Source organism: Carcharodon carcharias, chromosome 2, assembly GCF_017639515.1.
Source record: "Carcharodon carcharias isolate sCarCar2 chromosome 2, sCarCar2.pri, whole genome shotgun sequence".
NCBI classification, from domain to species: domain Eukaryota; kingdom Metazoa; phylum Chordata; class Chondrichthyes; order Lamniformes; family Lamnidae; genus Carcharodon; species Carcharodon carcharias.
This window is the reverse complement of record NC_054468.1, coordinates 220,460,717-220,474,680: the sequence shown is the minus strand read 5'-3', so window position 1 is coordinate 220,474,680 and position 13,964 is coordinate 220,460,717. Positions and strand designations below refer to the sequence as shown.

Sequence of the window (13,964 nt, the reverse complement as noted above, 5' to 3'; positions counted from 1 at the left end):
TTTTCCTATAATGCAAAGATTCTTAATATGGCTTAATTAAGTTCATAAAATGTACATTGCATTGCCTCTGCTTATAAGATAAGGATCCCAGAAGCCTCTTTTAAAAGGCACCAGCTTTGAACTTGTACCATTTTAAGTTGCATTGCTTCTCTTCATTCTTCCCTTCAAAGCGAATCACTTCACGTTGGACTAAAACACTGGAAAGATCTTTGAATCTATCCCCTTAGGGCTTGCCTTTATCTAGTACCAGTGCATCACCAACTTAAAGCATACATTCACGCTATTGCTGAGAGGACTGTATTTCATACATATCCCAGTAGAGAGGGAAAATTACCTTTTCATTGTAGATTTCCAACATGCTGAAATAAATCTGTAAAAGAAAAGTTTGGGACATGTTACGTTCAACAAAATCATCCTATGTTCATAACACAGACATCTCTCCCTAATATCATTAACCTCTCCAGGTATTCCAGACTGACTGACGTTTCAGTGCCAATCACAATTCAATTAATAACCACATTCTACCATTAATATAAACGGGCAACAATAGGTCAACTCAAGCCAGTTCAAATCAGAAATTCAACTGAGTGTTTTGGATCCCCCCCAGGAACAATACTGCCAAAGTTTAGAGTTAAAAAGTAATTTTTAAGTTTTAACACTGAACTAATACTTTGACTTCATTCAGAAATATCAAGCAGAGTTCATAATGTATCCCAACTATCAAATTTCCTCTTAAATGAGTTTTCCTGTTCCTGTGGTTTAGTTTGATTGGGATGTTCCTCAACACTGTTCATGTGTGAAAATAGTGCTGTGTGATAGTGGAACATAGATTTGTAACTGCTGTGTTTAATTTGTGAACTAGCACCTAAAGACACATTTGGCTTACATGATTTGTCAAGTTATTCTGGTCAGTAGTGGAAGATTACAATCTACACATTGTCCACTGTTGCCAGGCCAGAGTAAAACATGAATATATATAATATATTCAAACAGATCTTACTGAACATGGTCAATTGGAGGATACATTCATTCTACACCTATCCTATCAAAAGAAATTGATGTCTTCAATTATATCTTTTTCCTGTGTTCCCTCCCATTTAGTTTTTTTTTTATATGTGTGCTGTTCTGTTTTCTCTCTTTATGTCCACTTCTGTTGCCATCTCCCTTTCTACCCTTTGTTCTCTCCACTTCTGGTTCTGCCCTTTTTCTGCTTTGCTTTGTTTCTGCTTTTCTGCTTAATCCTCTCTTTTCTCTTCTTTCACTAGGTCTCTTATTCCTATCATCTCCTGCGTTGTTCCCAGTTCATCAATCCCTTGTTAGTGTTGCTCTTCCTCGTTCCTGATAATCCCTTCTCTCTTGCATCCCCCCAAAATGGTCTTGCTTTTATTGTTTCTTCAACCACTTCCCAACACTTCAACACTCCTGCTGATTTAGTACAGGTGTGGCTTCACTTCCCGATATCTTCCTCACTGCCCTGTTGTCTTCTTCTTCCTCATTCCTTTACTATTGCTGCATTATGTTGTCTTCATGTTCTCCATCCTTCAATCCAGTTACATGTACCTGCAATACTACCATGCCCAATATCACATTCTGACAATCCCACAACCATATCCCCCCTTCCCCATGTTGTTGACCCGAATTTCATACTCTCTTATCTTCTGCTTCCTATTCTTGTCTGCTATTATTTTCAGATGCTTTATCCTCCAATGCTATTGATCTCTGATTCACCCATCCCATCCCCACGTTCCCTTCAAATTTCACCTACTTTCTCCATATGCCTGTTTCCCAGAATCTACTCTGTCAGTTCTGCCACCACCAACTGTAAGATATTTTGTAATATTTTAAATCTTTGAAAGGAAACCTTTAATTTTTAATCTCTCAAAGATTATCCAGCCTCCACTGCTCTCTGGGGAAGAAAATTCCAAACACTAACGACCCTCTGAGAGAAGAAATTCCTCCTCATTGCTGTCTTAAATGGGAGACCCCTTATTTTTAAACTGTGAACTGTGTCCCCTAGTTCTAGATTCCCCCACGAAGGGAAACATCCTTTCAGCATCCACCCTGTCAAACCCCCTCAGAATCCTAAGCATTTCAATAAGATCACCTCTCATTCTTCTAAACTCCAATGAGCATAGACCTAACCTGTTCAACCTTTTCTCAGGTGACAAACCCTTCAGCCCAAGGCGGGTTGGATAATGAATGGTGTTTATCCCTGAAGAGCCAGCTGGGTTCTCTCTGCTATTCTTCTCAAATAGTTAATGATTTGTAAAAGCAGCTAGAGCATCTATTTGTAAAGTATGCTGGAATACTTAGCCATCACTAATAATGTGCAATACCTAAATAAGCATCTTTTAGATATTCTAGGCTTCATTTTACACTTAATCTGCTTCCATCAATTACCTACCAATACCTGCTCCCAGTCTCCAAAGTAACCGCTATCCATCTCAAAGCTGGTATCTTTCGCCAAGTGCCTATTGATCCCAAATACCCACTAAACCCCAATGCCCATTACCAACCTTCAAACATTTCATTTGATAATAATTAATCCTTACCTGGTACTGTTTATCATGTTCTTGATTTTGTTTGATTGCTTTGAACAACTCATCACAAGTTAATGGGATTATCCCTCTGTCTGGACCATAACCGATCATAGAGTAACTCTTTCCTGAGCCCGTCTGACCATAGGCTAACAGTGTAGCATTGTATCCCTTCCACGCATTGTTCAACACTTCTTGGCCAAGATCATCAAACACTCTTCTCTAAGAAAACAAATTTTAAACAAAGTTCAGTGGTTTTCTTTCCTCTCCATTTATCCACATTCTCTTCTGTGTCTCTATGCAATTGATAAAATTCTCCTTGAATTAACTCCATCTACCTGCCTTGGTTCTGTAACCCATAATATCCTGCCTAACAAAACTCAGTTTTGAAATTTTCAATTAACGCCAGCATCAACAGCTTTTTGGGGGTTGGGAAGAGTCCCAGACTTCCACAGCCCTTTGTGTGAAGAAGTGCTTCCTGACATTGCCCCCAAATGACCTGAATATTAAGATTATACCTAATTGTCCTGGATTCTCCCACCAGAGGAAATAGTTTTACTCAATCCAACCAAGTAAATCCAGAAATCATCTTAAACACCTCAATTAGATTGCCCATTTATAGACAATATAGTTAAGGGGATACAAGCCTAGTTTATGAAACCTGCCCTCATAACTTAACCTTTTAAGCCTCACTAGCATTTTGGTGAATCTGTGCTGCACCCACCCCAAGGCCAATATCTTCTTCCTGAGACTTGGTGTCCAAAATTAGAGGCACTAGTCCAGGTCAGGGCCAAATTAAAGCTCTGTACAGCTGTGACATAACTCCAGCCCCATTATTTTGGACCTCTTGAGATAATGGTCAACATTCAATTAGCTTTTTTAAGTTGTTTTTGTGTCTGTCCAATAGATTTTAGTGATTTCTGTAATTGGATCCTCTACATCTCTCAGCTCATCTATTATTCCTAGCTTCTTGCCATTTAGGAACATACTCAGATGTATGAAAGCCCAAGTGCCACTCCGGGCAACACTTTGAACCATCACACAAGCTTTAAAGTTCAGCTTTGTGCCATCCCACATTATCAGAATGGTCCTGGGTCAGGAATTCAGGAATAAACCCTTTGGTGCCTCGTTCAGCCTGGCCTTGGAAAGTGTTCTTCTTGGTGCATTGACTGGGTAGAATGGAGAAATGGGTTTAAGTTTAATGCCTCATAATTTGAAAGAGAGACATGTACACTTCCAAACAAAATAACCCTCAGGCATCAAGACTTACGTCCTTACATAGTCAGAGGGATCAGACCATCTTTTGTATAGTGGCTGTAATTCCCAGGAGAGAACTTTAGCTGATTAGATGATCACACTTCATATTTAACTTATATTCCTGTGTCCTATTCGAGATTAAAAATAAATGAAACAAAAAAGCCATTCAGTTTAACATGCTAATTAAAAGAGACATGCATTAAAAAAATTTCCTACATGTTAACCTTATCCCAAGCTTATTGTGAGATAATGTCACAGGGAACTTGCACTGTTTGAAAGGAAATACTATCACCTGAAATTAATTTTTCTGATGTTCCCATGCACCAACTGCAGTACTGCTCCTGAAGCAACGCAAAATTCACTCAGTGCTAAACAGAAGAGTCTGCCTAGATCCTGTGCTCTAAATAAAGTCAACATTAGTTTGTATAATAAAAGCCTGGTCCTTCCAGAGAGCAGCAATGTAATCTTACCTGGTCTGCGTATCTGCTAGTAGGTCCATCTGGAATAAGAATTCCCTCTTCGTTTTTAATAAATGCACTGTGTGACCAATAGGACAGGTCAAATGTAAAACTTTTGGTGTTGTTCCGATTTCTGGGATCACAAACTGTGATGCTATTTAAAACCGTGGAGATAATGCAACGGCTTCCTGCATCCTTCTCCATCTGTTAAGATATGTAGGGTGACGCTTTGTTTAAAAAAATATGTTATTCAGATAGGAGCTGATGTAGAAATATTTGCAACAGTGCATGAGGAATTGCTTTAGGTTAAGATTATTCCCTACATACGGCTGATGGAAGATATCCCATAATGTCACCAGTGTAGACTCAATGTGCCACAACCTAAGGAGATACCAGTGTAGGCTGTAACTATTGGCAGGCATTGTGGCAGTGGAGAATATCACAGAACATGCTTTGCACTGGACCCCAAGTGAGAAAACTGAGTACATTAAAATAGCAAGACTGGAGAAAAGCAATAGCACACTCACTAGATTAGTAGAATGAACATCATCCATTCAATGCAGGACAAAAGAACTGGATTAATTATATCCATTGACAAATAACCAACAGAGGTGCAATAATTTAATTAGTAGGGTAACTCTTATTACAAAAAAATAAAAAGAACTTGTCTTTATGTAGCACCTTTCACAAGCTCAGGACATCCCAAAGCACTTCACAGCCAATGAAGCACTTATGAAGTGTAGTCACTGTTGTAATATGGGAAGCACAACAGCCAATTTGTGCACAGCAAGATCCCAAAGACAGAAATGTGATAATGGCCAGATAATCTGTTTTTTGTGATGTTTGTTGATGGATAAATATTGGATAGGTCACTGGGAAGAACTTCCCCGCTCCTGCTCTTCTTTGAAATAGTGCCATGTGGATCTTTTACCACCTGAGGGGCCATGGTTTAATGCCTCATCTGTATTACTAATACTAGAGCTAATGTGAATGGGATTACATGCGCCAGTTAATTGGATCAAAATGGCAGCCATTTGTACTTCATTCTTCATGTTCCTCAGTTGTCATTTGCTGCCTAATGTAGACAGTGATTCTCTGTTCACTAATGTTAGAGAAAAGGTTGGCAGGAGTGTAAAGTGACTGATGGACCAGCTGTGGTTTTAAAGCTCATATGATGTTGAACAGATGGTCATTAATGAAACACTGGTTTCCAGCAGTAGTTTAAAGGTGAAATCTTATAAATGTTGACTAGACAATGCTTAAGAATGGCAGTTACTTTCAACAACGCAAAACTGCTGCTTATTAAATGAACTTGCTTCTAGCAAATAGGCAGACCCACTTATCAAATATATGCTAACCTCTTGGCGAATGTGGGTCAGCTACCAAAGATATGGCCTATATGTCATTGAAAGCACTAGTTTCTAAGCAACAAAGATTTCAGCTAAATGTCATCTTGAAATCCCTTCTTTTCCTGGGTGGATGGACTCTGCTTTGAAAATGTTTCCAGATGGGTTAAGCTCTTGGCTAGGGTAGTAGTGCCCAGCTCCTCTTGGGTGCAACTGGGTTAAGGATGATTTTGGATGTCCTTGTGAGGTACCCTGGTAGAGATCTTGGTGCCAACTCCACCGCGATGAAGCAATCTGGCATTAGTACCTAGAAACATTCGGCTTTATATCTAGGTTGAACAGGGGATGCAACCTTGTGCACTCAACACACTTATAGTCATTAGTCATGAGAGCTTGTGATGTGTGCATTCATGTGGATGCCGTATTGGCCACTTCTGATATGTCTTAGAGGTCACTTGATCAGGCAACTGTGGAGATTCCTCACAAAATTTTGAACTGCCTTTTGCCACCTGCAATACCAACTTCTTGATGGTAGGAAGGCCATTGTTTTATTCGTCATGAATGGATTTGTGTCCTTGCCTTGACTAATCAATAAATAATGCACTAGGTTCTATGATCACCAAAATGCCGAAATGTTGAAAGGCTTATTGAACTCTAACAGGAATAGGGAATGGCTTTGATTACTAATCTGAACCTATTTACACTAGAACCTGTTCTATTAACTTCTTGAGATCAAAGGTACTCTTTTAAGAGATTTATGCTATGGCAAGTGGGATTAGTGCATGATGCTAAGTGCCAAAAACTTCTCATGAGTGTAGATACAGCCCTTGTTAACTGTCCAGTGATCTTTATGGATCACTGTCAGGCCTGGCTATTCAATGGCAGTACACATTCTATCAGCAGTAATGCCCTCTGCTACCTTTGCAGGGTTAAACAATTGTGCAGCACTGGCATAGTTCAGAATGTGGCAGCAATCACTCATGGAGTTGTGAATTACCTTGGCATGTCCTTTCCTTTCCAGTTAAGCTGTTTGATGCTACAGGGAAACTTTGGACCGCCTTCAATTTTATTAAGTGGATAACTGTCTTGGGCAAAAATCTTGCTTTGTGAAAAGAGTTAGTGCCACGTAAGAGTTGCTGTTGACCCCTATAATACAAGCAATCGGCCACAGGAAGGATATTGTTGACCATTGAGCTATATAGGGCACACTTGAAGACAGATGATGTAGCCAATGATCTTATTGCCTCTGCAGCCAAAGTCATAAATAAACCAGCCTTCTAGATGCTCATCCAGTAAGCAAGATCCTTTAGAGTTAACAGCAAAAGGAAGGATAACTTTTAGGTGCAAGCAGATCAATATGAAAGCATCAGAGCATCAAAGCCTGCTGTGTAGGTAGATTATAATGCAGCATATTTTGTGTCCATTAGGATCATTGGGCATATCGAGCAGGATCTCTATAGGGTGCACATTTACACAAAAGTTAATCCAAAATAGATTTTCTGATGGCTAAAACCTGTTGCATCCATGGTCAAAAGCATCCTCTGTCCATGAATGATGCTCTCAACAAATCTATTAAGGACATCATGGGTATAAGAGAGTATTATACTAAGTCAGTGCCTTTTCCAGTAGACTATGGCAAGGACTCCTTTATATAGAGTTTGGAAGGCTAGAGTTGATTGTGGTTTAAGTGAAAATCTTAAATAAACTAGTCAGCTGATGAAGAGGGGAAGAAAGGGGATGCACGCTGTATTATCTTACTAACAGTAGTGGACAGAATTCATGTTAAGTTCCCAGAAAGCTGGAGGTGTGGGGTATGGCAACCTCCTCGGCAAACTTTCAAGCTGTCCTCTTGAGGCTGTGGTGTGTGTGCTCTTAGTGTTTCAGCATGCAACTGTACATAAGAAAGAGGTTCTTAGTGAAAGCAAAAACTACTCTGGAGCTGTGTGCATATGAATGCTTTTAAGGTGGCTTTTTTGGGCTGTTGCAAGTTAGAAGCTTCGAAGATCCACACAGATTTCAGCAAAGACTTAATGGATTCATTATTGAGGAATCTGTAGGGCATTCGATAAGGGAGCTCAGAACAATGAGTTCTTGGGATGAAGGGGTTGTCCTATGAATGGGTGAGCTGTTTGGGCTTCTACTCATTGGAGTTTAGGAGAATGTGAGGTGATCTTATTGAAATATACAAGATTCTGAGGGGGGTTTGACAGGGTAGATGCTGAGAGAATGTTTCTCCTTGTGGGGGGAATCTAGAACTAGGAGGCCCATTTTCAAAATAAGGGGTCTCAAATTTAAATGGAGATGAGGAGGAATTTCTTCTCTCAGAGGGTCATTAGTGTTTGGAATTCTCTCCCGCAGCAAGCAGTGAATGTCAGGTCAATGACTATATTCAAAGCTGTGTTAGATAGATTTTTGATTGACAAGGGTGTCAAGGGCTTTGGGGGAGAGACAAGAAACTGGAGTTAAGGCCACATCAGAACAGCGATGATCTTATTGACTAACGGAATAGGCTTGAGGGGTCGAATGGCCTACTCCTACTCCTATTTCTTATCATGTCATTGAGCTATATAACCATGGAGATCATCACAATCAAGCCTCATCTTGTTTACACCTGAGGTCTACATACCTGTAATTTCTAGTAGGGATAACAATCAGAGAAGCGATGGGTGAGACATTAACTCATTCAAAACCTATCTACTTGCCCAGAGTTAAAATTGGACCCAATGCCTTGGTAGAGTTTCCCTTTCCCTAATTTTAAATATATATATTTGCAGTGGTTCACTCATTAGATTAATTACTGATTTCGTTTAGGGTTACAGGACAAGGCAATTGGTGCAATCGTGTTCAAGGACAAATAAATAGAAGTATTTTAATTAGCGTGGCTTTTTAACTTAATTTATTTGGACCAAATACAAGAGCCAGCAGGTATGGAATTTCATCAGACATTTCATCAAGGTCATTTTCGAGTTTGCTGTTTCCTTGCGCACTTCATCCATTTCAAAATGCACTGTCAAGTTCAGTAACTTGGCTCAAACAATCCAAATACCCGATTTACATTTTCTCTTCTCCCCACTGCTCCCTAATATGATGTACACTGTCTAAGTTTGGTGACTTTCAGGCTGTTCAGTTCAACCCAATGAATTGATCTCACCTGACCATTTGCATTTAAGCTTTAATGCTGGCTCTGTATTAGAGTGCATTTACCCCAATTAGCATTTACTGAGCTCCTCTAATGTAGTAAAATGCCCCAAAGCACTTCACAGGAATGTCACCACATAAGGAGAAATTAGGACAGATGACCAAAAGCTTGGTAAAGTTGGTAAGTTTTAAAGATGGTATTGAAGAAAGGCAGACGGGTAGAGAGAGTTTCGGAAGGGAATTCCAGGACATAGAGCCTAGGCAGCTGAAAGTGCACCCACGAATGGTGGAGCGATTAAAATTAGAGATGTGCAGGAGGTCCAAATTGGAGGGGTACAGAGATCCTGTAAGGTTTTGAGGTTGGATAGTTAGATATAGAAGAATTTAAAAAAACAAGGACCTACTTTAACCCCTGCTAGAAAGAACCTACAGCAATAAAATACGTAATAACTATGAACCAGCTTTAGTTTAATCATTGCCGTTGTGTACATTAATAACTTCTGTGTTAATCACTTGAAATATTTAACAAGTGCCTGTAGCTCCCACTCACCTGGTTAAAGGGGCGAACACGGACTGCCACTTTCACACTGTCTGCACTCAGCATTTTTCATTCTTCCTTGAAAGCAAAAATTGATAAGTTAATAATATGAGTGGCGTCCTAGCTGCCTTGTTTAACCTAATGTTTATTACAGGATGTCACTTTAACTTAAATGCTCTTTGCCTGGTTTTCTGCCCACATTACTTTCTCTCTGCAAGATGGGTGACTGAATGTCAGGCTGGTGGCATCAAGTGTAGCAACTGTGTTGGGAGTGGGGGTGGGGGAACTAAAGAGTTACCTGAACACTTGGTTGCCCAGCCAACAATCAGGAAATGAAGTATCTCTACAGACACAATATACACCGAAACCTGCCCTCCATCTCTCTAGGTCACCAAACTTAGACAGCACACGTCTTATTAGGGTGCAGTGGGGAAAAGAGAAAATGTAATTTGGATATTTGGGTTGTTTGAGCCAAGTTACTGAACTTGACAGCGCGTTTTTAAATGGATAAAGTGCACAACAAAACAGCCAACTTGAAACTGATCTATCACATCGGGAAAGAATAGACTGCATCTCCGGTGACTGAATAGCTTATGGGATTCCCAAGCTAGTTTAGAGCCAACTCATACATTTTAATTTGTAGAAAAATAAAGTGCAATTGAGAAACAATCATACTTCCCAAGTAGTCTCACTGCCTTTAGAAGTGGTGTTACTCTCAGACAAGACAACATTTAAACCATTGAATCCTTTTGAAAATGACTGTTAGTAAAAGATTAATTTTAGTATGATGTTATTTTTATTTAGTTAACCATTAGCTTAATGGAACCATAAGGGAGCTTGAGAGGAGACTTGCAGCTAACAAAAACAGGAATCCAAATGGCTTCTATAGACATACTAATGGGAAAAGGGTGATAAAAAGGGAGGTGGGGCCAATTAGGGAACAGCAAGGTTTTCTATGCTGAGGTACAAAAGGAGTACCTTGCATCGTCTTTATCAAGAAAGAAGATGCTGCCCAAGTCATAGTGAAAGAGAAACTTGATGGGCTGAAAATTGATAAAGAAGAGATAAAGGTAGAGAGTGGTGGAAGCAGAGACGCTCAATGATTTCAAAAGCAAATTGGTTGGGTACTTGAAGGAAATAAACTTGCAGGGCTACGGGGGATGTGAGACTGAATAGATTGCTCTGCGAGGAGCTGGCATGGACTCGTTGGGCTGAGTGGCCTCCTTTTGTGGGTGTAAATGACTCTATGACCCTGTGACTAAGAGGAATTAGTTAGGCTGGCTGTAATTAAAATTGATAAGTCACCAGGACAGGGTTGAGATGCACCCAAGGATACTGAGGGAATTAAGGGTGGAAATTTCTGAAGCATTGGCCATAATCCTTCAGCCCACCTTAGGTAAAGGTTTGGTGCCAGAGGACTGGAGATTTGGAAATGAAGATTTGAGCAAATGTAACCCCACTATTTAAGAAGGGAGGGAGGAGAATGGAGAACTACAGACCTGCTTGTTTGACATCAGTAATAGGGAAAATGTTAGAATCTATTATAAAGGATATGATAACTGTTCATTTAGAAAGTAGTGGTAATATTGGGCAGAGTCAACATGGATTTATGAAAGGGAAATCATAGTTGACAAACCTGTTGGAGTTTTTTGAAGATGTTACTTGCAGCATAGATAAAGGAGAACCAGTGGATGTAGTGCATTTGGATTTTCAGAAGGCTTTTGGTAAGGTCCCACACAGGAGGTTAGTAAATAAAACTAGAGCACATGGGATTGGGGGTAATATAGTAGTATGGATTGAGAATTGGTTAGCAGACAGAAAGCAAAGAGTAGGAATAAAAGGGTCATTCTCCGAACGGCAGGCTGTTATTAGTGGGATACCGTAAGGATCAGTGCTAAGACTGTAGATCAGCTGATCTACAACAGCCGATGTAGATCAGTTGTTCGCAATCTACATTAATGATTTGGATATGGGGACCAATTGCAATGTTTCCAAATTTGCTGATAACACAAATCTAGATGAGAATAAAAGTTGTGAGGAGGATGCAAGGCGGCTTCAAGCAAACTTGGACAGGCTAAGTGAATGGGCAAGAACATGGCAGATGGAATATAATGTGAATAAATGTGAAGTTATCCACTGTGGTAGAAAAAACAGAAAGACAGAATATTTCTTAAATGGTGAAAGATTGGGAAGTGTTGGTGTCCTAAGGGATCTGGATGCCCTTGTTTGTGAGTCACTAAAAGCTAGCAACAATCAATAAGGAAGGCAAATGGTATGTTGGCCTTTATTGCAAGGGGATTTGAGAACAGGAGTAAAGGTGTCTTGCTGCTATGGTAAAGAGCCTTGGTGATACCACACCTGGAGCATTGTGCACAGTTTTGGTCTCCCTATCTAAGGAAGATACTTGCTATTGAGGAAGTGTAATGTAGGTTCACCAGATTAATCCCCGGGATGGCTGGATTGTTTTATGAGGAGAGATTGATGAAATTAAACCAGTATTCACTGGAGTTTCGAAGAAAGAGGTGATCTCATTGAAACTTACAAAATTCTTACAGGGTGTGACAGGATAGATGTGGATAGAATGTTTCCTCTGGCTGGTGAATCTAGAACCAGGAGACATAATCTCAGGATAAGGGGTAGGACATTTAGAAAATAGGAGCAGGAATAGGCCATTCAGCCCTTCAAGCCTGCTCTGCCATTCATCATGATCATGGCTGATCATCCAACTCAATGGCCTGCTCCTGCTTTCTCCTCATATCCTTTGATCCCTTTTGCCCCAAGAACTATATCTAACTCCTTCTTGAAAACATACAATGTTTTGGCCTCAACTACTTTCTGTGGTAGCGAATTCCACAGGCTCACTACTCTCTAGGTGAAGAAATTCCTCCTCATCTCAGTCCTAAATGGTCTACCCTGTATTCTCAGACCATGAATCCTAGTTCTGGACTTCCCCACCATCGGGAACATCCTTCCTGCATCTACCTTGTCTAGTCCTGTTAGCATTTTATAGGTTTCTGTGAGAACCTCCCTCATTCTTCTGAACTGCAGTAAATAGAATCCTAACCGACTCAATCTCTCCTCATATGTCAGTCCTGCTATCCCAGGAATCAGTCTGGTAAACCTTCGCTGCACTCCCTCTATAGCAAAAACATTCTTCCTCAGATAAGGAGATCAAAACTGCACACAATATTCCAGGTGTGTTGTCACCAAGGCCCTGTATAATTGCAGCAAGACATCCCTGCTCCTGTACTCGAATCCTCTGGGTATGAAGGCCAACATACCATTTGCCTTCTTTACTGCCTGCTGCACCTGTATGCTTAGCTTCAGTGACTGGTGTACGAGGACATCCAGGTCTCGTTGCACGTTCCCCTATCTCAATTGATAGCCATTCAGATAATAATCTGCCTTCCTGTTTTTTGCTACCAAAGTGGATAACTTCACATTTATTCACATTATACTGCATCTGCCATGCATTTGCCCACACACTCAACTTGTCCAAATCACACTGAAGCATCTCTGCATCCTCCTCACAGCTCACCCTCCCACCCAGCTTTGTGTCATCTGCAAATTGGAGCTATTACATTTAGTTCCCTCATCTAAATCATTAATATATATTGTGAATAGCTGGGGTCCCAGCACCAATCCCTGTGGTACCCCACTAGTCACTGCCTGCCATTCGGGAAAAGACCTGTTTATTCCTACTCTTTGTTTCCTGTCTACCAATCAGTTTTCTATCCATCTCAATGCACTACCCCCAATCCCATGCACTTTAATTTTACACGCTAATGTCTTATGTGGGACTTTGTCGAAAGCCTTCTGAAAGTCCAAATGAACAACATCCACTGGTTCCCCCTCATCAACTCTACTAGTTACATCCTCGAAAAATTCCAGTAGATTTGTCAAGCATGATTTCCCTTTCGTAAATCTATGCTGACTCTGTCCGATTCTGCCACTGTTTTCCAAGTGCTTAGTTATTAAATCTTTTATAACGGATTCTAGAATTTTCCCCACTACTGATGTCAGGCTGACTGGTCTATAATTCCCTAATATATTTAAGACTGAGATGAGGAGGGATTTCTTTACTCAGAGGGTGGTGAATCTTTGGAATTCTCTACCCCAAAGGGCTGTGGAAGCTCAATCATTGAGCATTTTCAAGACAGAAATCAATAGATTTCTGGAGACTAATGCCATCAAGGGATATGGAGATAGTGCATTGAGAAAGTGGCCTTGAGGTAGATGACCATCCATGATCTAACTGAATGGCAGAGCTGGCTCAACAGGCCGAATGAACTACTCCTGTTCCTATGTTCCTGTGTTACACCAAGGATAAACCCAGCAACTACAGGCCAGTCAGTTTTACCTCAGTGGTGGGAAAACTTCTAGAAACAGTAACTCGGGACAAAATTAACAGGCAAGTGGACAAATGTGGATTAATTGCTGAAATCTGGCATGGATTTGTTAAGGACAAATCGTGTTTAACTCACTCCACTGAGATTTTTTGATGATGTGACAGAGAGGGTTGGTGAGGATAAGGCAGTTGGCAACTCTCCTCAAGGTCACAAATTACATCTTATGTGACTGGCAGACGTAACCTTTCCCCTTTTGTCCTTCTCAACCTCTCTGCAACCTTTGACACAGTTGACCACACCATCCTCCTCCAGCACCTTTCCATTGCCGTCTTGCTGAATGG

The 13,964-nt window shown here is 40.5% G+C and overlaps 1 protein-coding gene across 1 annotated transcript in view; it reads right to left on the bottom strand.

The window, feature by feature from the left end:
• Positions 1–9,340, bottom strand: part of kif28 (kinesin family member 28) — a 67,616-nt gene extending 58,276 nt beyond the window's left edge. The window contains exons 1-4 of the mRNA XM_041207556.1: positions 9,287–9,340; positions 4,265–4,456; positions 2,553–2,759; positions 335–370 (exon numbers count right to left, since the gene is read on the bottom strand). Of these exons, the coding sequence (XP_041063490.1) occupies positions 335–370; positions 2,553–2,759; positions 4,265–4,456; positions 9,287–9,340 (489 nt within the window). The remainder of the gene's footprint in view (positions 1–334; positions 371–2,552; positions 2,760–4,264; positions 4,457–9,286) is intronic.
• Between the last annotated feature and the right edge of the window lie 4,624 nt (positions 9,341–13,964).